The sequence below is a fragment of the Rattus norvegicus genome, chromosome 1 (genome assembly GCF_036323735.1).
Source record: "Rattus norvegicus strain BN/NHsdMcwi chromosome 1, GRCr8, whole genome shotgun sequence".
In the NCBI taxonomy this organism is placed as follows: Eukaryota; Metazoa; Chordata; class Mammalia; order Rodentia; family Muridae; genus Rattus; species Rattus norvegicus.
This window is the reverse complement of record NC_086019.1, coordinates 174,162,214-174,186,530: the sequence shown is the minus strand read 5'-3', so window position 1 is coordinate 174,186,530 and position 24,317 is coordinate 174,162,214. Positions and strand designations below refer to the sequence as shown.

The window sequence follows — 24,317 nt, the reverse complement described above, 5'->3', positions numbered from 1 at the left end:
AGACTGGGACATGCATGCACAAAGATTCAATAAGGAAACCTAAAAACTCAATTTTGTTAAAGATAGGAAAAATGAAACGTCATGGAATTTCTCATGTGTGTTGAGTGAGAAAACCCGGGAGACAACAAAAATGGGACACGATAGCTCCATATGTTAACTATGTAGGTGCAAAATGGTGCATTTCACAACACCACTTGCACATGTATGTCTATCAGACATCTTAAGGATGTTGAGAAGACTGTAGGGGTTCACACCTGAAATCCAGCGCTCAGGAGGCAGACGTGGGAGGACCACGAGTTCAAGGCAGCCTTGGCTACTTAGTAAGTTAGTGTTCAAAAACAAAAGAGGGCTGCTCCCAAGGATTCAGGAAAGAACATGAAAATTAATATATGTTATGTAACATAATTTATAAATATTACATATAATAAGACATATATTGATTGCCAGAGAGAAACGTTCCAAGACTGGTAACGACAATTTGCCTTAAACTGACAACTGTGTTTAACTCAGCTCTACCCACCCAAGAGCTCCATTCTGTGTATTAGATGTATATGTCTATGTGCCTATAATATAGGTGTCTATGATGTATTAAAGTGTCTAAAATATATAGACTAAAATACTAATGCTGGTTATGGTTGGGATGGGGATAAAGGTGAGTCTTTGCCATGCTGAATAAATCCGACATAACCGGTCAAATACTTCCTGCTGTTAGAAAAACGTGTTAACCGTCTACTAAAACTCAGCTGCCTGTGTGGCCAGTCATTTTATTGTTTTTCCAAAATGTTCCAAAATAGCTCTGGAACAAGACCAGTGGGACCACCAGATATCTATCTAGCCTCACCCTTCTTCCCATGCACATCAAGACGAACCCTCCAATCCAGCTTTGGCAAACACCCTCCCTGGAACTCAGGATAACAGGGCCTCCTGCTCCTCCGCTGGGGAAAGGAGGGGTGGCCCGTGTAGCTCCCTCAAGAGTCAGACTCAGAACCTCCTTTCAAAAGCTGCCTTGGGTAGCAGAGGCCAAAACAAAAGGTCCCACCTCGAGGGTGGAAACCCGTTTGCGGCTTTGTAGACACAGGTGTTGTTCCAGGCGGCCGGAGAGCTACAGCGCTGGACTGTACACAGCCAGGAATCGCTTCTCAGAAGGCCCTTCTCTCCGACACCAGCTCTGGAGGCCTCAGAGTACGCTCTAACTATATTTGGCAATGCAAACCAAAGAGGCCAGTAGTCTAGCTCAGGATGGGGAGAGGCCATTCCTGATTTATGATCCTTGCTTTCAACGAAGACCAGGAATTCAAAACTCACGTCATTTCTTTCTTTTGCGCTTATTGAGCTCAGTGCTGAAGCAACTCCCCTTCCCCATCCTACTGGCTCCCACAGAAAGCTCTCGGACCACGGGGTGGGGTTGGGAGGGGGTTGTGCAAACCACCTACCATCCTCAGAGTTGCAGGACCTGAGAAACTAAAGGTTAAAATTATCTCATTTTACTCCCTATGTCTTCACAGCAGCAAAACAGCCTGCAGCACTTGAGTGCAAATTCAGGCTCCACTGCTCACTGTGTGACCTTGCCTGGGTTACTTTATGTCTCTGAAGTTCAGTTTCCTTATCTACTAATCGAGATAATAGCACCTCCTTCATAAAGCTACTGTAAGAGCTTGGGGAGATAAGGTATATAAAGTGGCTAGAAGGATATTTGACACCAAGCAGGGACTAAAAAAAGAACTGGTTTCTGTCTCACCCCATGTCTCCTTTCCACCCTTAGCTGTTCAGGCAGCCTGTTGGTGGTGAACTTTCAAGAAATCGTCTGGTACCCTTGGTTGATTACAAATGGATGATACCATTCCCACAGCCAGCAACGGCAGCTACAGATTTAAAAAAAAAAAAAAAAAAAAAAAAACCACCTGACTTTCTCAGCTGTGGACAGGTTCAAATCAGCTCACAAAATGACTCAACACCGTTGATAAACGATGTGTTCTTGGCATCAGGAGGCCCCTATCCCGATAACCTTCAGCACCTTATGAAAAAAAAAAACAAAAAAAACCCAGAAGGCCAGTTGAACAGCCTTCAGAGAAGGGCCTGAGGCTTTGTGGTGACCTTTAGTTAATCCCAAATGCTGTACCCAGGCTGGTCATAAGAGGGTCTCTGTCTGCTCAGAAATGTCTCAAGTCACAGGTTTAGCAACGGGAAAGACTCCAGCTGAGCAGCTGTCTGGTTCCTCTCCGGGCTGAACCACCACAGTTAGTTATACTTGCCTTGAATTCCCTGAGGTCATAAGACTCCCTCAGACAAGGCTGGATGCCTGTTCCCAGCTGCCCCTAAGCCGGTGCCCAACCTGTCTTTGGCAGCTTTGTCTGGTAGGTTGAAGTTCTGCCAGAGTGAGGTTTTGGCTGGAGGGCTCGGTGGCTACGGGACAAACCTTGGCTTAAAGAAAGAACTCGAGTGAGTGGCTTGAGCCACTGTGGGTGAGGCCAAGGTGGTTTCTGCTCTGAGCAGTTTCTGAAACCCCTTCAGACCACCCCGAACCCACTGGCACAGCAACTGCGGGGTTGGGGCTTCTAGTCATTTCCTCTTTCATGCATGTCCTGTGCCTCTTCAGTGCCTGGCAAAGTTCCAAGTGAATACTTAGCAAGAAGTCCTTGTGGCCGGGATGATCTGTGCTGCGTTTATGATCTACTGGTGCTGGGAGCTCCGTGAAATTGTTAAGATCAAATAGGACACGGAACTGGACGGGACCCATACTTCCTACAGCTAGGGGCCAACAATTGAGGCCTTGTGGGTGATTCTGTGTGCTATAGGCTGCTTTTTCTGAAGCAGGAGCTGCCTCTGTCAGGTTGTAATAGACTCAGACCCAGGACTGGTGCTTTTCATTGTGTAGATAGGTTTCTTCTGCAAGGAAGAAACATCCGGCCGCACAGCTTAGGTCCTGAAATGCCATCCTCAAACACTTCCACCCTCCAAACCAAACGGCTTCCAGAACCCCTAAGCCTGCTAGAGAGGTACAGGCAATTGAGCATGTCCAAATGGCTAGCAAAACTTCCAGGAAAGCACAATAATTGATCTTCAGGGATTGGCTGAGTGAACCGGGGCTCCTAGCTAGGCAGGTACATGGCGCCACCTTAGCCTCCCTTTCTGTCTAATAGTGCCTGTGCTCTGGGCCTTCAAGCTTAGAGTCTAGCATTCCTCACTGGATACAGAGGTGACAGAAAGTAAGGAGGAAGAAAGAGGGAGAGAAGGCTAGATAGAAGTGAAGGGAGCATGAAAAAGGCTTGGGAAAGAGGAAGGAAGAGGAGAGCTAGAAGGGGAGACGGAACAATGAAGGTCTCAGGCCCTGGGAGGCGCACGGTTCCGGCTGCACGTCTGTCCGCCCTCCTCCGGCCAGCAGCTGCTCTCTGCGCAGCGTGTGGGCGCTGAGTCACAGTCCGGGCTCAACAAGCCCGCGTGCAGGTCGGGAGGGGGAGGGGGAGGACGGGAGGGGGGGTATCCCAGTTGGCATCTGCAAACTGCTCCCCCTCCCTTCTTTCCTCTTTCATTAAGGCTATGTGCTGACTCCCACGTAGTAGAACTTATTAAACCGCACGTACTACTCTACCGCTCTTGGAGGAGCACGCATGATGGCCAGCAGGGGGCGCCACAGCACCGCTTACGGACGTTAGAGCTCAGCGGAAGACTTGGGCTGCTAGCTGAGGGTTTCCCAGAGCTTGTGCGAACATTTTGCCCATTTTTGCTCCGGTGACTTTTAACACCCGCAGCTGGAGCATAAACCCTCTACTTAGAAAGCCTTGAATATCAGCTTAATTCTGTAAAGACCACCATAGCTTAGGTTCAGTAATCAACCCCATAATATTCGGAGTATAATTGCGCAAGTAACCTAAGGAGCCGAGGCTCGCCTAATAGGGCTCACACTACCCTACCCAGTCTGACTGCCACGCAAGGAGGTGAACTCGGCTGTCTCCGAGAAATCTTGACTCCCTCCCAGGACACGTACTTTGTGCATCCACATGGACCACAGAATTTGTGACAGATAAGCCGGTGCATAGAAAAGTTGCTTCGCACCCACACTGCAGTTCAGTCTTCCCCAAACAAGAAGCAAAATCCCAGCACTTCCAGGCCGATCCAAACCAAGACCTTCCTTCCCCAAATGCATGAAGCGAGAATAAATCAGCATTGAGACAGTTTATTGGTTTGCTTTTTCCCAGATCACATATTTTATGTAAATAGATTATAGAAGACACAATGTTTTTTCTTCATCCACAGGCGGTAATCAGGCGCTCTCCACCTTACACACACACACACACACACACACACACACACACACACACGGAACCAAACAACCTTACACCTTGCTGAGACATTCACTTCTTAAAATAGGGGAAGGTGACAATATAATCGCTTTAAAATGCCCTTAATACAATATATAACGTACAAAAATATTTCTATATATTTGAAGTTACAAAAAAAAAAACCTCTTGACATCAACAAACTTAAATATGATAGTTACCTTTGGCTGTATAACAAGCATTGCACTTTTCCTCGCTAGGTTTTGGAAAGTTCAAGTAGTAATGAGGCGTATGCCCCGTGAGAAAACCAGTTTATGAGCGGGCAAGGCAGTGGCTCAGACCCCTGCCCGGAGAGAGTATCAGCCTGTAATTCTCGGTTTCTGACGTGAGCCTGGCTTGATCTTGGGTTCCTCTGCCTCCCCTAGGGGCAGCCAGGCAGATCTCTGCAAGATTGTCTCAGTCCGCTCAGGGTGCGAAGCTCTCTGATTCCGCAGGCGCCAATGGGATACTCGCCCGACTGTTCAATGCTGCCACCCGCACCTATAACCTAGAGACTCTGGAGATGTCTTGGTGCGCCGGGGAGGCTGGAGCTGAGTGTGTCTGCTCCTGGGAGGACTCCACAGTCCGGGCTCGGAGGACCTCTGGCAGGGAACGCCGGCGCCGGCGGCCATAGCCTTGAGGGCTGATCTTGTTTCTGGGGGCCATGCCGTCCTTGTCTTTGTCTGTAAACTGGTAGATCTGGTGAGCCAGTTTCTGCATTGTGCAGGTCCCAAAGCGGCATCCAGTGCTGCGGGACCCCTGGTTCATGCTCTGGCGGTAGCGTTTGACTCGAATGTGGGCTGTGCTCTGAGTGCTGCGGAGAAGGAAGGGCACTTCATCAACCAGGGCTTTGCTCCCAACCACCTGGGACCGCAGCCATGCAGAACCCGAGGGACCTGGAACCTGCTCCCTCCACCGGAGCTGCAGCTGCAGTCCAGCCAGGACAGTCCCCAGGGCCAGTAGAGTGGAGAGGGCACAGCACATCCTCTGCAGAGAGCATAGTTAGTTACCTGGCTTGTGGGGTGCTAGACGTGCTCTGCTTGTCCTGGAGCCCAAGAGTCTGGGTCGGGACTGTCTTCTCATCAACGAGCCCCGTAGGGTAGCTGCTGGACGCTTGTAGTTCCCTCTTCCCACGACTTAGCGCCCACTTATTCCACCTAGAAAACACAAGCAGATGCGTTTGGCTTAGGTTCAAGTGATGCCCCAGCCAACTCCAGTCTCCACTCCCTTTCTAACACCTCCAGACCATCCCTCAATTTTCCCTTATTGCCAGGTATTCGGGCTGAAAAAAAAGAAAGCGCGGTCCCAAACTCACTTCTTTCGGAACTGCGAGGAAGTGTCGAGCCGTGCGGTGTCCGCGCCGAGAACGGCGAGCGAACCCAATAACATCAGGGCGATGGAAACCAGCTTCATTCTGTAGCGATGCTCCGATACCCTGGAAAGGAGCAAGAAGCCGAGTGTGAGCAACACGGCCAGCTGCACAATCCCCGCAGCACACGAAGGGTGGCGGCAGGAGGGGGAGCCACTTGGCAGCGCTCTCCTTGGCTCAGCTGCTTATCTCCCCCTGGCTCTGAGAAACACCGGAGGCTTTTGCGCTGGCCCGGTGGGTGACAAGAACGGCAAAGGAGGCCATTGCAAAGTGCCAGGCTTCCAGAGGTTTCTGACTCAAGTCCTAGGATCACAGCCCAAGGAGGAGAGGGATCTCAGGAGAGCTCCGGCTGTGCGTGTGGGCTAGACCTGGGACGTGAGGTGTACTCTACAGTGGTTATCCTAACGTGGGTTGTTCCCCCTGTCCAGCGCTGCAAGTTTTCCGACTTTGGCAAAGCCATCCCCCTCCCCAACACGGTGGAGGCCAGCGGTTCCTACCTGCTGAAAGGGTGAGTTGTCAAGCACTTGAAGCAGAAAGTCCGAGACGTCCTTCTGACAGCGGCAAAACCCGCAAAGTCCAAGACTGACTGCGATGAGAAGCCGAGAAACCAGGAGCGGTAAAGGCTGGAGTTGTTCTGCCTAGTGTCACCAAGAAACCACTGAATAGTGAGCGCCAGCTCCAGCGTCTTATAAGCGCTCAGTGGAGGGAGGGCGGGGCCTGCTCTGCCCTGGAGCCCTCCCTTTCCTCCAGCATGCTTGCTTCTAAAACCAGACCTGCCTTGCAGCTTGCCTGTGGGTTTGGGGTAGGGGTAAGAGGTCCCCTGTGGCCAGGCGTCTCAGAGATCCCCTCTGAGAGATTAGACTGGCGCAGGACTTCCCTTGCCCTAATTTCCCAGCATAGGGTTCAAACAGTGAGAAGGAAAAGACAGCCAGAACAGCTTGGGGAGGGGGAATCCTTTGCCCACAACGTCTACAACCCAGAGTGCTGATCTGAGCTCTCTGGATAGTGCTGGAAGAACCGGGAGACGGGTGGGACACTTGGATAACCAAAACCCTGGACTTGGGGAGCTGTGACCTCGAATGGGCCGCGCCCCCTGCCGGCTTAGCACCTGACTGAGCCTCGACCCCCATCTGTGCCCGCCGGGTACACCTGGAAGGGTGGGACTCAGTCCCCCTGACAGCGGCTGAGACTGTGGGGTTGCTTGACACACTAGCCAGTACGATTTCGTAATCAGGGCAGAACTGGGAACAGCTGAATTGGAAATTGGGGTTTGGAGAGGGTAGTTATCTGAAGATTCAGAACTCACATTCCTATTTGGAAATACAGGAATAGCCAAAATTAGAACGAGAGATTTTTGTTTTCTTCCTTGTGATAGCCTTATAAGGGTATAACCTGCGAGTCGGCCTGGCTGCCTTCATTCACCCATTGTAAACGTGAGGAGTGACTGACAGGGCGCACACTAATGCCTCACGTATGTTAATCACTTTACAGTTGGCAAATCCCAGCCAGATCCCAATCTCTTTCGATCTTTACACACACTCCTGAGCTGGTGTTCTCTCGACTAAAAGTGAGTGCGGAGAGGGTAAGTATGTCGCCCAGTCACACTAAAGGTGGGAAGCTATAGAGTCCAGACTCAAAAGACTGGGGCGTGGCGGCCGAAGTTTTCTGGCTGGGGTCACCATTCTCATCAAGGGGCAGAGGAGAATGCGGGCCCCCGCCCAGAGATATGTGCTAATTCACGATGAATCAGTTCAAACACGTTTGCCTCTGGCTTGTGCTCTTCACAGATTCTTGAGTTCACTTTCTTCCCTTCTAGGGCCAAACTGGGCAACAGGCACAGCTCCGCATGCAGGGTTCCCGGAAGGTCCCGAAGCTAAAGACGTGCATGACCTACGCCAGCTCCTAGCCCCGAGTCCTGGTGATGTGGACGTAGACAACTCATGTCCTCCTCCTGGCGACCCCGGCAGATTTCCAAGCTTCCTACCTTATCTGCCATTAAGTGTTCTGAAACCAAGCGCAAAACCGTCTAGGCATTCTGTCCTGCGGACCTTGCTCGCAGTGCGGTCTGTGCTGAGTTCAGCCCATTTGTCACTCTCCAGACAACCATGGACATTGCACCTGAGGGAGAAATGGCCGCACTAAGATTACTTATCCTCCTAGAACTGTCCACCTAAGGCAGGGGACAGATTCCCAGGTTCTGCCTCTGGTAGGGGCTTGGACACAGATGTTGAAAGGGCTGCAGCTAAGCGAACTGGCCCGCCTTAGGGCCTTCTGGGCCGCGGAACAGTCACCGCAGCGGCCCCAGCCATGCGCTAGCCTGTCTATACCAACACGCGCAGGGAGCACAGAGCGCTGCGTGGGTTCCCAGAAACCCCAGAACCTGACCATAGTTTTTTCTCGCTTCTGTTCCTTTCCGTATCCTTCCATTCATTTCATCTCTGTATTGTCTGTTGACACAGCGGCTGTCAGTCTCTTTGAAGATGTAACCTACCTGTCACCAACTTCCAGCTGGGCCCCGGCCACATCAGGTTTTACTTTCATTTCCCTGGCCCAGTCTGTCCAAGCCAAGGGCAACCCGGCGTTGGCCCACAGCCAGGGCAAGTCTCGTGAGCTGGACTCCTCGGCTCTAGTCTCTACCAGCCTTGGGGGTGGTGGTGGTGGTGGTGAGGAATTGGGGGAGGGGGGGTTGTCTGCGGAAAATCCTGCCGGGCTAGACCTCGTTGACTCCCTGCTTCCTCTTTGAGGAAACTCAGTGATTTGAAGATAGCTCTGGCTTGGGACATGATCGCCAAATATGCTCTTAGCTGAAACATTATTATTATTATTATTATTATTATTATTATTATTATTATTCCCTGTAGCCCAGGTTAGCCTGAAACTAAGTAGCTAGAAGATGACCTTGAATCTTTGATCTTTCTGCCCCACCTCTAATCAACTGAGCTACTCTCCCAACCCCTCGAAATTCTTTTTGAGCCACAGGTGGCTTCAACAAGGAAGCAAACCGAACCCAAAGGTGGAAGGAGGGACTCCCTGGCTTGGCTCCACCCAGCTCCTGTATAAGAGCCAGTATAAGGCGCTGTGCCAAGAATCCCCACCTGAGCGCCTTGGCACTCGCCTTATCAGACTGGGTGCTCTTCACAGTGGTGGCACTTAAGAGATTGTTGCCTGAGAGCCAAGCCAATTCTTTTTTTAGGTGAGATCCCAGACTGGCAACTCGGAGAACTTTGTTTAAAAAAATCTTAGAAAGCGTGTGTATGATTGTGGTTTGCGTGGGTGGGGAACCTCTGCCAATGTGCTCCCCGAAGTGCTAAAGGGCACAAGCAGGAAATAGATGAGGAATTCACCACGTCTGGGTATGTACTTCTTCCTTTCCTTCCTGTGAAAATGAGTTGCCTTGCTTAATTACCAGTACGGGGGGAAAGGAGATCACTAGAACAAAGTTTGGGCTCAAAGCAAGGCAGCAGTGGTCCTTGTGGAGATGCATTCTCGGAACTGCATCCATTCAAGTTCAATGATTGTAAGCTCACACTGAGCAAGAAGGGAAGGAAGGCAGATGGAGGGAGGGAAATGGGTGGGAGAGGGGAGAGAGAGAGGATAGAGAGGGGATAGAGAGGGGAATGGGGGGCATTTATGGTCAGGTGTGGTGAGGGACAGGAGATATGGTCAGATGGCCATGAGAATGAATGGAAATCTGCAACTGACAGGGGTGGGAAGGTGAAGGACATCTCCAGGAAGAGACAGAGACCTGGGAGAAGGGAGGTGCCTAAGGATCAATGAGGGTGACCTTAGCTGTGATTCACAGCACTGGGAACATGGAACCTGAAGAGGCCACCTCCTGTAGCCAGGCAGGAACCCTAAAGGAAGGACAGGAACACCATCCCACCCACAAAACTTTTGACCCAAAATGTATCCTGTCTAAAAGGACAGGGGATGGGACGGAGACAGAGGGAATGGCCAACCAATAGCTGGCCATCTAGAGACCCATCCAGTGGGCAAGCACCAATCCCTGACACTATTAAAGTTACTCTGTTATGCTTGCAGACAGGAGTCTAGCATGGCTGCCCTCTGAGAGGCTCCACCCAGCCACTGACTCAGACAGATACACACACAGCTGAACAGTGGATGGAGCTTGGGGACTCTTGTGGAAGAAGAAGGAGAAGAGGAAGGATTGAGGACCCTAAGGGGATAGGAACTCCACGGAAAGACCAACAGCATCAACTAACCTGAAAAGCCTTGGTGCTCTCAAAGACTGAACCACCAACCAAAGAACACACACAGCACATATGTAGCACATGTGCAGCTTGGTCTTCATGTGGGTCCCAAACAACTGGAGCAGACACCATCCCTAAAGCTGTTGTCTGTACATGGGATATGTTCTACTAGCTGGACTGCCTTGTCTGGCCTCAGTGGGAGAGAATATGCCTAGCCTCACAGACACTTGATGTGCCTGGGTGGGGGAGATACCCAGAGGGGTCCCCACATACTCAGAGGAGGAGGGGAAGGAGGTGGGGGAAGAACTGTGGGAGGGGATGACGGGGGGGGGGGGGCAGGTCAGTGAGCAGAATGTAAAGTGAGTAAGTAAAAAAAAAGTAATAACAGGGGCTGGGGATTTAGCTCAGTGGTAGAGCACTTACCTAGGAAGCGCAAGGCCCTGGGTTCGGTCCCCAGTTCCGAAAAAAAGAACCAAAAAAAAAAAAAAGTAATAACAAATAATCTTATGTATATGAGTACACCATAGCTGTCTTCAGACACACCAGAAGAGGGCATCGGATCCCATTACAGATGGTTGTGAGCCACCATGTGCTTGCTGGGAATTGAACTCAGGACCTCTGGAAGAACAGTCAGTGCTCTTAACTGCTGAGTCATCTCTCCAGCCCACAAATAAAATTTTTAAAATATGTTGGGGTTAAAAAAAAAGAAAAGAGAGAGAAAGAAAGATGTTTAAAACCTTTCTGGCAAGAAATTATATATATATATATAATTATAATAAATATAATATATATAATTTCAAAAGCTTGCTGAATGATGCCATTTCAATGTCTTCCTCACATTCCAACTGAATTATTTTTAGGCCCTAAATCTGAACCTAATTCTTTGCAATATTTGGAGGTTTTGTTTTGAGCTGTGGTTTCATTTTTTAGTTACAGTGTATACACAGTCCCTAGCACTAGGGTCATCATACACAGGTCTTTAGAAAAGTAATGAGAAACAATAAATAATACTAGTGATGTCCATGACTAAAATGAGAGCCGCTGACTGCGTTGTACAGTGTTCTCAGAGCCTCCCTTCAGACAGGAAATTTTATGATGCACTTTTATTCATGAGGCACAAAATGCCTGTTGAGCTTAGGGCTTGTTTACAACATTCTCTTGAAAACAAGGTTCAAGATGCATCCTGAAGTCATAACACCATGTGATTTACAGAAGGACACGATCAGCTTTGCGGATCTGGTCTCCTAGGGATAAGCAAGGCAGGATTCAAAGCACAGGGCATTTTCCAGGAATCTGACTTCTCACCAGACCCAGTGAAAATATAGATTCTCCCCAGAAAATGAGTGTTGCACATAAAACCAACTAAGTATAAAGCAGGTATACAGTGGATACCAGAAGATGGGCCAGGTTAAAAACTAATATCAAATAAATAGCACTGGTTCTCTAGCTATAATTTCTGTCTTATTTGGAATGGCAGAAACAGGAAGACTATTAACCCCTGCCTTTAAGGCAGAGCATAAAGAAAAGCAATGCTTTTGCTTCTCTTTTTCCTTTTCCTCTTCCTCCTCCTTTACTTCGTGTATGTGAAGCAAATGTTCTACCATCGATCTGTATCCCTAACTTCTGTACAACAGGCAAATACAGATAGAGCCAGATGCTAATCCTCACTAAACCTTAAAGAAAGTAACTTGTTATGGGATGAATGAAAGAGAACGCAGAGAAGGCAATAGGCATAGAGAAGGCTATCCTACTAACATCAGGACAGAATGAGATAAAAAGACTTCAGGAGAAACTTACTACAAATGGCATAATGGCTGGGATTTGCAAATAAAATGCTACCTTCTCCTGTCCTCTAGGTGGGAATTCTGTATTACTGTCAGGTTATGAAGACCTAGTTAAAGGCATGCAATGCTTTAAAGGTTGTTTGCCCTTCCGCAGATGGTAACTGCTTGTGAATTAGGTACCCGATACTGTGCTAAGTCTTGAACACACAGTAATGACGCATGCAAACACCATTCTTTCTTTCTACATGCTTACAGACTTGTGAGGTAATCCACCATAAGCAAACCCACAGATCACGCATAGAAATGTATACATCACTATAAACCCCACTAAATCATCTAAAGAAAAGCAAGAGGGACCTAATACCCCAGCTGGAAGAAAGGATGTGCATAAGCAGTAGCCCGGGGTGAGAAAGTTCTAGATCAGTAGAGAAAATGAAAGGAGAGGAATTTGTTTGGAATATACTAGGGAAGAAGAGAGGGATAAAAAGGGATCAAACAGAACATCTGAGGGGCTGAAGAGACGGCTCACTTTCATGCTTTTTATAGAGGACCCGGGGTTAGTTCCTAGCATGTCCATGATGGCTGACACTCTTCTCTAGCTCCTGTTCCAAGTCATCTGCTCCTTATGACTTCCTGGGGTGTAATGCACACATGTGGTACTCTTATATACACGTAAGTAAAACACTCATGTCATTCATAGACACAAAGACAGAAATAAATAAACCATAAAAAAAAGAGGTCATGAAGGAAGTGTGGCAACACATGCCTGCAGATAGAACGTTTGGAAGGTCAAGGATTCAAGAATATGAAACTAAAACTCTGTCTCAAAAACTACCACCACTTTACAAGAATCTGAGTAACTGGGATGCATTGGAACTTGGAAAAACTTGAACTTAATTCTTGGCTACCTAAGAAGCTTTTGACGAGTGCAGTTGTTGGAATGAAAATGACTCCTGTAGGCTCATAAGTTGGAAAACTTAGTCCTCGGTTGGTGGGACTGTTTTGGAAAAACTAGGAGGTGTGGCCTTGCTGAAGAAGATGTGTCACTGTGGGTGGGCTTTGAGGTTTTAAAAGCCCACACCGTTCCCAGTTCCCTTTCTGCCCTATGCTTGTAGATAGGAGAGAAGCTGTCAGCTACTGCTGTAGTGCCTGCCTGCCTACCTGCCTGCCTGCTGGCATGGTCCCTGCCATGGCTGGTGGTCCTGGACTTTCCCTCTGAAACTCTAGCTACCCAAACAACTTTTATAAGTTGCCTTGGTCTTGATATCTTAGCACAGTGATAAAAAGTAACCAAGACAGAGAGTTTGAAAACGGGAGAGAAATGAATTGATGTGCACTTATCTCAAAGATCCTTTTGTCCTGTAATAAAATAAAAAAAATCCATTTTACAAACAAAAATCTGATAGATAGTTTTGAGTGTTGGGCATAATTGTATACTCCTGTAATTCTGACACCCAGGAGCTTGGGGGCAGGAGGATTGTGAGCTCAGGTTAAACAGTGAGATCATCTCAAGAATAACGGCAACAACCAAAGATTACTTCACGGCTGTAGCTCAGTGGTACAGCATGTGCTGAAATGCACAAGGCTCTGGGTCCTGTTGTCAGCTCCAAGACACCAACAACAAAAGTAGACTCTCATCTTGCCCAGTGAGCGTGGTGATGGGCCAGAGAGCAGGAAGAGGCTAGTAGTACCTGGGGTAGGTTAGTGAGCACCTGACCTCCTCACCATCCTCAATCCCTACTCCAGTGTGTATACACACTGCACCAACACAGCCAGCTTTGTGGAAATGCACCCCACTCAGGGTCATGGGACTGTTCTCAGAAGAGCCCACCACTCCTTCTTTTAATGTTCCCTTGAAGCTCTTTTGAAAGTCTAACTTTTGAACAAGTCCTTCACTTGCTCCTTATGACTTTCATTTTGCACTGGACTCTGTAAATTATGTAGCCAAGGCTTGTTCACCAAACATGCAATCTAAGTAAAAGCAGCCTGTAAAAACTCAGTGCCTATTTATACTGTGGCCACTGCAGTCACGGGTACTTCAAATGAACATCAAGATTCAATGGCCTAGGACATGTGCCATCAGCCATCTCTGAAGTTCTCTTCCCTGCACCCGAAACATAGTTTAAAGTGAATATAGTGTGCTTGGAAAGTTTAGTTTAAGTTTAAGACAGGGCCAATAGCCTGCTTTTCGTCTTGGGATGTAGCTCGGTTGGTAAAGTGCTTGCCTTATATACATGAAAACTTGAGTTTGGCACACACCTGTAATCCCAACAAAGAGGTGTAGACAAGAGGACCAGAAGTTCAAAGTCATCGTTGAGTGCTTGGAAAGTTTGAGGCTAGCCTCGGATACATAAAACCCAATCTTTTAAAAAATATAAAAAATATTTTTTTCATATATATTTTGCATTTGTGAACCCAGTGAACAGAGCCGGGTAAGGAAGATATTGTAACTGTCAAGATGGGAGATGACAATGATATGGGGCGAGGTGGATATGTGGGAAGGAGGAGCAGTAAGAATGTAAGAAAGAAAGAAAGAAAGAAAGAAAGAAAGAAAGAAAGAAAGAAAGAAAGGAAGGAAGAAAGGAAGAAAGAAAGAAAGAATGTCAAACGTGGGGCTGAGAGAAAGACCGGTATCAAGGCTAGCAGTCCGTAAGACTCTTACTGAGGCAACCGAGTGGTTAGAGATGTGGCAAGGGGTCATGGAATTTTCCTGCACAGCATCTCTCCGTCTCCTTTGTTATGGGTTAGTAGAAGCAATTTCAAGGGCCCCTGGTCAAACCCAGCTTTCATACTGCCTCCCTGAACTGCAGTGCCTAACCACCGGAAACACTTGAAATGACTGTGCAGTTAAACCACTTACTCCCACCACAGCCCACTGAAGGAGTACCAGGGTGAGAAATCTTCCTCACTCGTAATCCACTCCATTTTGTCCTATAAGGCGAGCAGAAACTGTTCTCTCTCTCTCTCTCTCTCTCTCTCTCTCTCTCTCTCTCTCTCTCTCTCTTGTGTCTACTTTGCCACTGTGCTGTAGCCTTCCACCCCTGGAGCTCCCAGCCTTCAGCAAAACAAATCTGGACTTGCTTTGTTCTCTCCCTGGGTAGTGAAAGATGATGGTAGTTATCACAGGGGATGGGATGGCCTTCAGCCAACCTCAGCAATCACGCCGCCTTGTCCCGCTTATCACTTTCAGCAGCCAGGCAGCTGTTGGGTGAGAAAGCAAAGTAGTTTCAGTGAATGCTAACGTGTTTGTGTGTAGATAGGAACACATAGTCTCTTCAGGCATTTACCTCAGGATGGGGTGGGGAAACCTCATTTACAAAACAGCCATTTAAATGTCCACTAGTCTACCTAAGACCTTAAGAGAATAAAAGAGAATAAAAAGGTAGTGTTTGATTCTGGGTTTGAAAAGTAACTTTGATAAATAAAAGGAGTGAAACTTGCAGGGTGAGAATGCAGCTTAGTAGAAGGAACAGGGATTACCTCAGGTTTTATGCTACTGTCAGAACAAAAGTGCCAAGATTTGCAAATGGAATTTAAACAATATGCACTTAAAAAGAAAAAAGTGAGTGGGGTCTGGGGAGCTGGCTCAGTGGTTAGGAGAACTTGATTTTCATCCAAGGAACTAAGTCAGTTCAGCTCACCATTGCCTGCAGCTCCAGCTCTGGGGGCTCTGACACCCTCTTCAGGTCAGCACAGGCACACACACAGAGACAGACAGACAGACAGACAGACAGACAGACAGACAGACACACACACACACACACACTAAACATAGATCCAAGAGAAAGGATAAAATGGGAACCCTACCATTACAAAGTCAACCCAAAATGAATCAAAGGCCCAAATATAAGAGCTACAATTTTGGACCGCTTACACAGAACTAGAGCTTCATGATCTTAAATTCAATAATGGATCCTTAGATACCACACAACATCATAGAAGATCAATGAAAGGTCGGACTTTATCAAAGTTGAATACTTTTGTGAGCCAAACAACCAGATCAAGAACTTGATATGACAGTCTTCAGACTATCTGCAGAATTTATATTTGATAGGGATCTCGTTCTTAGAGTATACAAACACAATAAAACCAAACAGGGCTGGGCTAGGGGTATGATGACTCAATGAACACAGCTTGCCGAGCACTGGGGAAGCCAAGAGTTAGACCCTTAGTGGGGTGGGGTGAGGGTGTGGTTAGGCAAAGGACTTGAATAGATATTTCTCCAAAGAAGATTTGGAAATGGCCAATGCACACAGAAAAATATGCTTAACAGCATGAATCATTAAAGAAATAAAAATCAAGAGGACAGTAAGACATTCATCCAGCTAGCCCTGGTGGTTAATTCCATGCTGTTAACCTTAGTGCTGGTGGGGAGGGTGTTAGGCAGGTGGACCCAGAATTCAAGGGCAATCTAAGTCACAGATTAGTGACATCTCTAGTGAGACCCTGTCTCTAGAGGAACAATAAGGGTTAATAATTCCTATTGGCGAAGTAGTGGTGATGCATGCCTTTAATCCTAGCTCTCATGAATGTGAGAGAGACAGATCTCTGAGTTTGAGGCAGGGCTGGTCTATAGAGTGAATTCCAGGAAAGCTAGGGTTACATAGAGAAACCCTGCCTCAAAAGCAAACAAAACACAAAACAACAAACAACAACAACGAAACCCCCCTAACAAAAAAATAATTCATACCTATTAAGATGTCTATAATAGCTTTCCCGTTTCCATCTGTGCCTGGAGATGACCCTGTACCACAGCTCTCTGTACCCAGATCCTGCTGGGTGCTGACACTCCTAAGAGCACAGGTGAGACCACCACTTCTGCTCACATTCTTGTCCCAAGAGGAACCCACCAAGAGCGCTCAGGATACAGCAACCTAGGAGCAGTCTGGGACAGGATCATTCTGGTTTCCACCTACACCCAGAGCTGATCCTGGGCCACAGCTCTCTGAATTCAGATTCCACTAGGAGAAAGTCAGTCTCCCAGTAGTGCTGACACACAGGTTTATAAGAGGGTCAAGCCATTGTCAGAGACAGCAGGACCAGGTAACACTAGAGAGAAGCAGATGGTGAAAGGCAAGGACACGAACCTAAGCAACAGAAACCAAGGGGACTTGGCATCATTAGAACCCAGTTTGCCCACCTCAGCAAGCCCTGGATACAACCAGCGCATCAGAAAAGAAGGTTTAGATTTAAAAACACAAGTCATTATGATGTTAGAGGTCTTTGAGAAGGAAATAAATAACCCCCTTAAAGAAATACAGGATAACACAGGGAAACAGGTAGAAGCCCTTAAAGAGGAAACACAAAAATCAACCAAACACGTGAAAGGATTTGAACAAAACCACCCAGGATCTAAAAATGGAAATAGAAACAATAAAGAAATCACAAAAGGAGACAACCCTGGAGATAGAAAACCTAGGAAAGAGATCAGGAGTCATAGACGCAAGCATTACAACAGAATACAAGAGATAGAAGAGGAGAATCTCAGGGGCAGAAGATACCATAGAAAATATTGACACAACTGTCAAAGAAAACGCAAAACACAAAAAGCTCCTAACCCAAAACATCCAGGAAATCCAGGACACAATGAGAAAATCAAACCTAAGGATAATAGGTACAGAAGACAGCAAAGATTCCTAGTAAATGTATTCAACAAAATTATAGAAGAAAACTCCCCTAACCTAAAGAAAGAGATGCCCATAAACATACAAGAAGCCTACAGAACTCCAAATAGATTGGACCAGAAAAGAAACTCCTCCTGTCACATAACAGTCAAAACACCAAATGCACAAAACAAAGAAAGAATATTAAAAGCAGTAACGGAAAAAGGTCAAATAACATATAAAGGCAAACCTATAAGAATTACACCAGACTTCTCACCAGAGACCATGAAAGCTAGAATATCTTGGGCAGATGTCAGACAGACCCTAAGAGAACACAAATGCCAGCCCACGTTACTATATCCAGCAAAATTCTCAATTAACATGAATGAAGAAACCAAGATATTCCACGACAAAACCAAATTTACACAATTTCTTTCTACAAAACCATCCCTACAAAGGATAATAAATGGAAAACTCCAACACAAGGGAAACTACACCCTATAAAAAGCAAGAAAGTAATATAATTTCAACTAACCCAAACGAAGATTGCCACACTAACATAATTCCATCTCAACAACAAAAATTACAGGAAACAATAATCATAGGTCCCTAATGTCTCTCAACATCAATGGACTGAATTCCCCAATAAAAAGACATAGACTAACAGACTGGATACATAAAGAGAACCAAGCATTTTGCTGCATACAGGAAACACACCTCAGTGACAAAAACACATACTACTTCAGAGTAAAAGGCTAAAAACCAATTTTCCAAGCAAATGGCCCCAAGAAACAAGCTGGAGTAGCCATTCTAATATTGCAAAAAAATTGACTTTCAACCAAAAGTTATCAGAAAAGATAAGAACACTTCATATTCATCAAAGGAAAAATCCACCAAGATGAACTCTCAATTCTGAATATCTATGTTCCAAATGCTAGGGCACCTACATTCATAAAAGAAACCTTACTGATGCTAAAAGCACACATTGCACCTCATATAATACTAGTGGGACACTTCAATACCGCACTCTCATCAATGGACAGATCATGGAAACAGAAACTAAACAGAGACACAGGGAAACTAACAGGAGTTATGAACCAAATGATTTAACAGATATCTATAGAACATTTTATCCTAAAACAAAAGGATGTACCTTCTTCTCAGCACCTCATGGAACCTTCTCCAAAACTGACCATATAATAGGTCACAAAACAGGCCTCAACAGATACAGGAAGATAGAAATAATCCCATGTGTCCTATCAGATCACCATGGTCTTCAATAACAACAAAAACGACAGAAAACACCCACACTCATGGAAGCTGAACAATGCTCTACTCAATAATAACTTAGTCAAGGAAGAAATAAAGAAATTAAAGACTTTCTAGAATTTAATGAAAATGAAGATACAACATACCCAAACTTAAGGGACACAATGAAAGCAGTGTTAAGAGGAAAACTCATAGCTCTGAGTACCTCCAAAAAGAAACTGGAGAGAGCATACACTAGCAGCTTGACAGCACACCTAAAAGCTCTAGAGCAAAAAGAAGCAAATACACCCAGGAGGGGTAGACAGCAGGAAATAATCAAACTCAGAGCTGAAATCAACCAAGTAGAAACAAAAAGCACTATACAAAGAATCAACAGAACCAGGAGTTGGTTCTTTGAGAAAATCAACAAGATAGATAAACCCTTAGCCAGACTAACCAAAGGGCACAGAGACAGTATCCAAATTAAGAAAATCAGAAATGAAAAGGGAGACATAACAACAGAAACTGAGAAAATTCAAAAAAAAATCATCAGATCCTACTACAGAAGCCTATACTCAACAAAACTGGAAAATTTGGATGAAATGGAAACTTTTCTAGATGAATACCTGGTACCAAAGTTAAATCAGGAACAGATAAACCATCTAAACAGTCCCATAACTCGTAAAGAAATAGAAGCAGTCATTAAAGGTCTCCCAACCAATAAAGGCCCAGGACCAGACGGGTTTAGTGCAGAATTCTATCAGAACTTCACAGAAGACCTAATTCCAATACTATCCCAACTATTCCACAAAGTAGAGACAGAAGGAACACTACCCAATTCATTCTACGAAGTCACAATTACGCTTATACCTAAACCACACAAAGACCCAACAAAGAAAGAGAACTTCAAATTTCTCTTATGAATATGGATGCAAATACTCAATAAAATTCTCACAAACTGAATCCAAGAACACATGAAAACGATCATCCATCATGATCAACTAGGCTTCATCCCAGGGATGCAGGGATGGTTCGATATACGGAAATCCATCCATATAATCCACTATGTAAACTCAACGGAAAAAAAACCACATGATCATCTCATTAGATGCTGAGGAAGCATTTGAAAAAATTCAACACCCCTTCATGTTAAAAGTCTTGGAAAGATCAGGAATTCAAGGCCCATACCTAAACATAGTAAAAGCCATATACAGCAAACCAGTAGCTAACATCAAACTAAATGGAGAGGAACGTGAAGCAATCTCACTAAAATCAGGAACTAGACAAGGCTGCCCACTCTCTTCCTACCTATTCAATATAGTACTCGAAGTCCTTGCCAGAGCAATCAGACAACAAAAGGAGGTCAAAGGGATACAAATTAGAAAAAAAGTCAAAATATCACTATTTGCAGATGATATGATAGTATACTTAAGTGACCCCAAAAGTTCCACTAGAGAATTACTAAGCCTGATAAACAACTTCAGCAAAGTGGCTGGGTATAAAATTAACTCAAACAAATCAGTAGCCTTCCTCTACTCAAAGGATAAACAAGCTGAGAAAGAAATTAGGGAAATGATAACCTTCACATTGGTCCCAAATAACATAAAATACCTTGGTGTGACTTTAACCCAGCAAGTGAGAGATCTGTATACAAGAACTTAAAGTTTCTAAAGAAAGAAATTGAAGAAGATCTCAGAAGATGGAAAGATCTCCCACAGTAATGGATTGGCAGGATTAATATTATAAAAATGGCCATTTTACCAAAAGTGATCTACAGATTTGCAATCCCCATCAAAATTCCAACTCAATTCTTCATAGAGTTAGAAAGAGCAATTTGAAAATTCATTTGCAATAACAGAAAAAAAAAACCCAGGATATCAAAAACTATCCTCAACAATAAAAGAACTTCTGGGGCAATCGCCATCCCTGACCTCAAACTTTATTACAGAACAATAGTGATAAAAACTGTATGGTAGTGATACAGAGACAGGCAGGTAGATCAATGAAATAGAATTGTAGACCCAGAAATGAACCCACACACCTCTGGTTACTTGATCTTTCAAAGGAGCTAAAACCATCCAGTGGAAAAAAGGTAGCATTTTCAACAAATGGTGCTGGTTCAACTGGCAGTCAGCATGTAGTCAGCATGTAGAAGAATGCAAATCGATTCATTCTTATTGCCCTGTACAAAGCTTAAGTCCAAGTGGTTTGAGGACATCCACATAAAACCAGATACACTCAAACTAATAGAAGAAAAAGTGGAGAAGAGCCTCGAACACATGGGCACTGGAGAAAATTTCCTGCACCAAACACCAGTGGCTTATGCTCTAAGGTCAAGAATCAACAAATGGGACCTCATAAAACTGCAACGTTTCTGTAAGGCAAAGGACACTGTCAATAGGGCAAAACAGCAACCAACAGACTGGGAAAAATCTTTACGAATCCTACATCCAATAGATAGTGAATATCCAATATATACAAAGAACTCAGGAAGTTAGACTCCAGAGAATCAACCAACCGTATTTAAAAAAAAAAATGGAGTACAGAGCTAACAGAGCTAAACAAAAATTCTCAACTGAGGAGTATGGAATGGCTGAGAAGCACCTAAAGAAATGTTCAACATCCTTAGTCATCAGGAAAATGTAAATCAAAACAACCCTGAGATTCCACCCCACACCAGTTGGAATGGCTAAGATCAAAAACTCAGGTGACAACAGATGCTTGTGAGGATGTGGAGAAAGAGGAACACTCCTCCATTGTTGGTGGGACTGCAAGCTGGTACAGCCTCTCTGGAAATCAGTTTGGTGGTTCCTCAGAAAATTGGACATAGTACTACCTGAGGACCCAGCTATACACTCAAAAGGTACTCTAACATACAACAAGAACACATTTTCCACTATGTTCATAGCAGCCTTATTTATAATAGCTAGAAGCTGGAAAGAACCCAGATGTCCCTCAACTGAGAATGGATACAGAAAATGTGGTACATCTACACAACGGAGTACTACTCAGGTATTAATAATGACTTCATGAAATTCATAGGCAAATGGATAGAAGTAGAAAATCTCATCTTGAGTGAGGTAACCCAATCTTTCTCTCTCTCTCTCTCTCTCTCTCTCTCTCTCTCTCTCTCTCTCTCACACACACACACACACACACACACACAGCCGCACATGGTATGTACTCACTGATAAGTGCATATTATCCCCAAAGCTCTGCTACCCAAATACAATCCACAGACCACATGAAGCTCAAGAAGAAGGATGACCAAAGTGCAGATGCTTCAGTCCTTTTTAGAAGGGTGAACAAAAATATTCATAGGAGGAAATATGGAGACAAAGTTTGGAGCAGAGCCTGAGGGAAAGGCCATCCAGAGACTGCCCCAACTGGGGATCCAGGCCATATACACACAGCCACCAAACCCAGACAATATTGTTGATGCCAAAAAGTGCAAGCTAACAGGAGCCTGTATATCTGTCACCTGAGCGGCTCTGCCAGAGCATGACAAAAACAGGCAGATGCTTGCAGCCAACCCTTGAACTGAGGACGGAGTTCCCAACGGAGGAGTTAGAGAAAGGATTGAAGGAGCTGAAGGGATTTGCAATCCCATAAGAACAACAATACCGGGAAGGGGCGGCACAGGTCTTCCTGGTTGCTGCCGCTGCAGAGAGCCCGTGGGGAGCACCCCACGAGCGAACCTGAGCCTCGGGACCACAGGTAAGACCAAATTTTCTGCTGCAAGAAAGCTGCCTGGTGAGCTTGGGACACAGGAAAGCAGAATTTCTCTAGGACCGGGCACGTTCTGTGTTTACCGGAAGTCCCACACCCGCGGATCCCGGCCCGCAGCAGCTCTCTGCTCCCAGACCCGGTGAGAGAGAGACCCAACCGCCTGGTCAGGTGGGCACTCCTGAGGCTGCAGAGCGGAAGAGACCACCAACTCTGCTCACCCCTGCCCACATCCCTGGCCCAAGAGGAAACTGTATAAGGCCTCTGGGCTCCCGTGGGGGAGGGCCCAGGAGCGGCAGGACCCCTGTCCCTGAGACACCGCCGGAACCTGAAAGAAACAGACCGGATAAACAGTTCTCTGCACCCAAATCCCGTGGGAGGGAGAGCTAAACCTTCAGAGAGGCAGACAAGCCTGGGAAACCAGAAGTGACTGCTCCCTGCACACACATCTCGGACGCCAGAGGAAAAAGCCAAAGACCATCTGGAACCCTGGTGCACTGAAGCTCCCGGAAGGGGCGGCACAGGTCTTCCTGGTTGCTGCCGCTGCAGAGAGCCCCTGGGCAGCACCCCACGAGCAAACCTGAGCCTCGGGACCACAGGTAAGACCAACTTTTCTGCTGCAAGAAACTGCCTGGTGAACTTAAGACACAGGCCCACAGGAACAGCTGAAGACCTGTAGAGAGGAAAAACTACACGCCAGAAAGCAGAACACTCTGTCCCCATAACTGACTGAAAGAGAGGAAAACAGGTCTACAGCACTCCTGTCACACAGGCTTATAGGACAGTCTAGCCACTGTCAGAAATAGCAGAACAAAGTAACACTAGAGATAATCTGATGGCGAGAGGCAAGCGCAGGAACCCAAGCAACAGAAACCAAGACTACATGCCATCATCGGAGCCCAATTCTCCCACCAAAACAAACATGGAATATCCAAACACACCAGAAAAGCAAGATCTAGTTACAAAATCATATTTGATCATGATGCTGGAGGACTTCAAGAAAGACATGAACACACTTAGGGAAGCACAGGAAAACATTAATAAACAAGTAAAAGCCTACAGAGAGGAATCGCAAAAATCCCTGAAAGAATTCCAGGAAAACACAATCAAACAGTTGAAGGAATTAAAAATGGAAATAGAAGCAATCAAGAAAGAACACATGGAAACAACCCTGGATATAGAAAACCAAAAGAAGAGACAAGGAGCTGTAGATACAAGCCTCACCAACAGAATTCAAGAGATGGAAGAGAGAATCTCAGGAGCAGAAGATTCCATAGAAATCATTGACTCAACTGTCAAAGATAATGTAAAGCGGAAAAAGCTACTGGTCCAAAACATACAGGAAATCCAGGACTCAATGAGAAGATCAAACCTAAGGATAATAGGTATAGAAGAGAGTGAAGACTCCCAGCTCAAAGGACCAGTAAATATCTTCAACAAAATCATAGAAGAAAACTTCCCTAACCTAAAAAAAGAGATACCCATAGACATACAAGAAGCCTACAGAACTCCAAATAGATTGGACCAGAAAAGAAACACCTCCCGTCACATAATTGTCAAAACACCAAATGCACAAAATAAAGAAAGAATATTAAAAGCAGTAAGGGAAAAAGGTCAAGTAACATATAAAGGGAGACCTATCAGAATCACACCAGACTTCTCGCCAGAAACTATGAAGGCCAGAAGATCCTGGACTGATGTCATACAGACCCTAAGAGAACACAAATGCCAGCCCAGGTTACTGTATCCAGCAAAACTCTCAATTAACATTGATGGAGAAACCAAGATATTCCATGACAAAACCAAATTTACACAATATCTTTCTACAAATCCAGCACTACAAAGGATAATAAATGGTAAAGCCCAACATAAGGAGGCAAGCTATACCCGAGAAGAAGCAAGAAACTAATCGTCTTGGCAACAAAACAAAGAGAATGAAAGCACACAAACATAACCTCACATCCAAATATGAATATAAAGGGAAGCAATAATCACTCTTCCTTAATATCTCTCAATATCAATGGCCTCAACTCCCCAATAAAAAGACATAGATTAACAAA

The 24,317-nt window shown here is 45.6% G+C and overlaps 1 protein-coding gene across 3 annotated transcripts; it reads right to left on the bottom strand.

Annotated features, from left to right (window-relative positions):
* Nucleotides 1-4,158: 4,158 nt before the first annotated feature.
* On the bottom strand, nucleotides 4,159-22,353 carry Adm (adrenomedullin). Of its 3 annotated transcripts, none has more exons than XM_063281152.1 (5): nucleotides 22,156-22,353; nucleotides 6,183-7,803; nucleotides 5,632-5,751; nucleotides 5,327-5,473; nucleotides 4,159-5,130 (listed from the first exon to the last, which is right to left on the bottom strand). In XM_063281152.1, exons 3-5 carry the CDS (start codon nucleotides 5,727-5,729, stop codon nucleotides 4,818-4,820), a joined length of 558 nt encoding a protein of 185 aa, XP_063137222.1. In that variant the 5' UTR covers nucleotides 5,730-5,751; nucleotides 6,183-7,803; nucleotides 22,156-22,353; the 3' UTR covers nucleotides 4,159-4,817. The 3 variants fall into 3 exon arrangements, with proteins under 3 accessions (XP_063137222.1, XP_063137226.1, NP_036847.1); XM_063281156.1 differs by lacking the exon at nucleotides 22,156-22,353 and adding an exon at nucleotides 8,177-8,273; NM_012715.2 differs by lacking the exon at nucleotides 22,156-22,353 and having other exon boundaries at nucleotides 4,160-5,130; nucleotides 6,183-6,331.
* Between the last annotated feature and the right edge of the window lie 1,964 nt (nucleotides 22,354-24,317).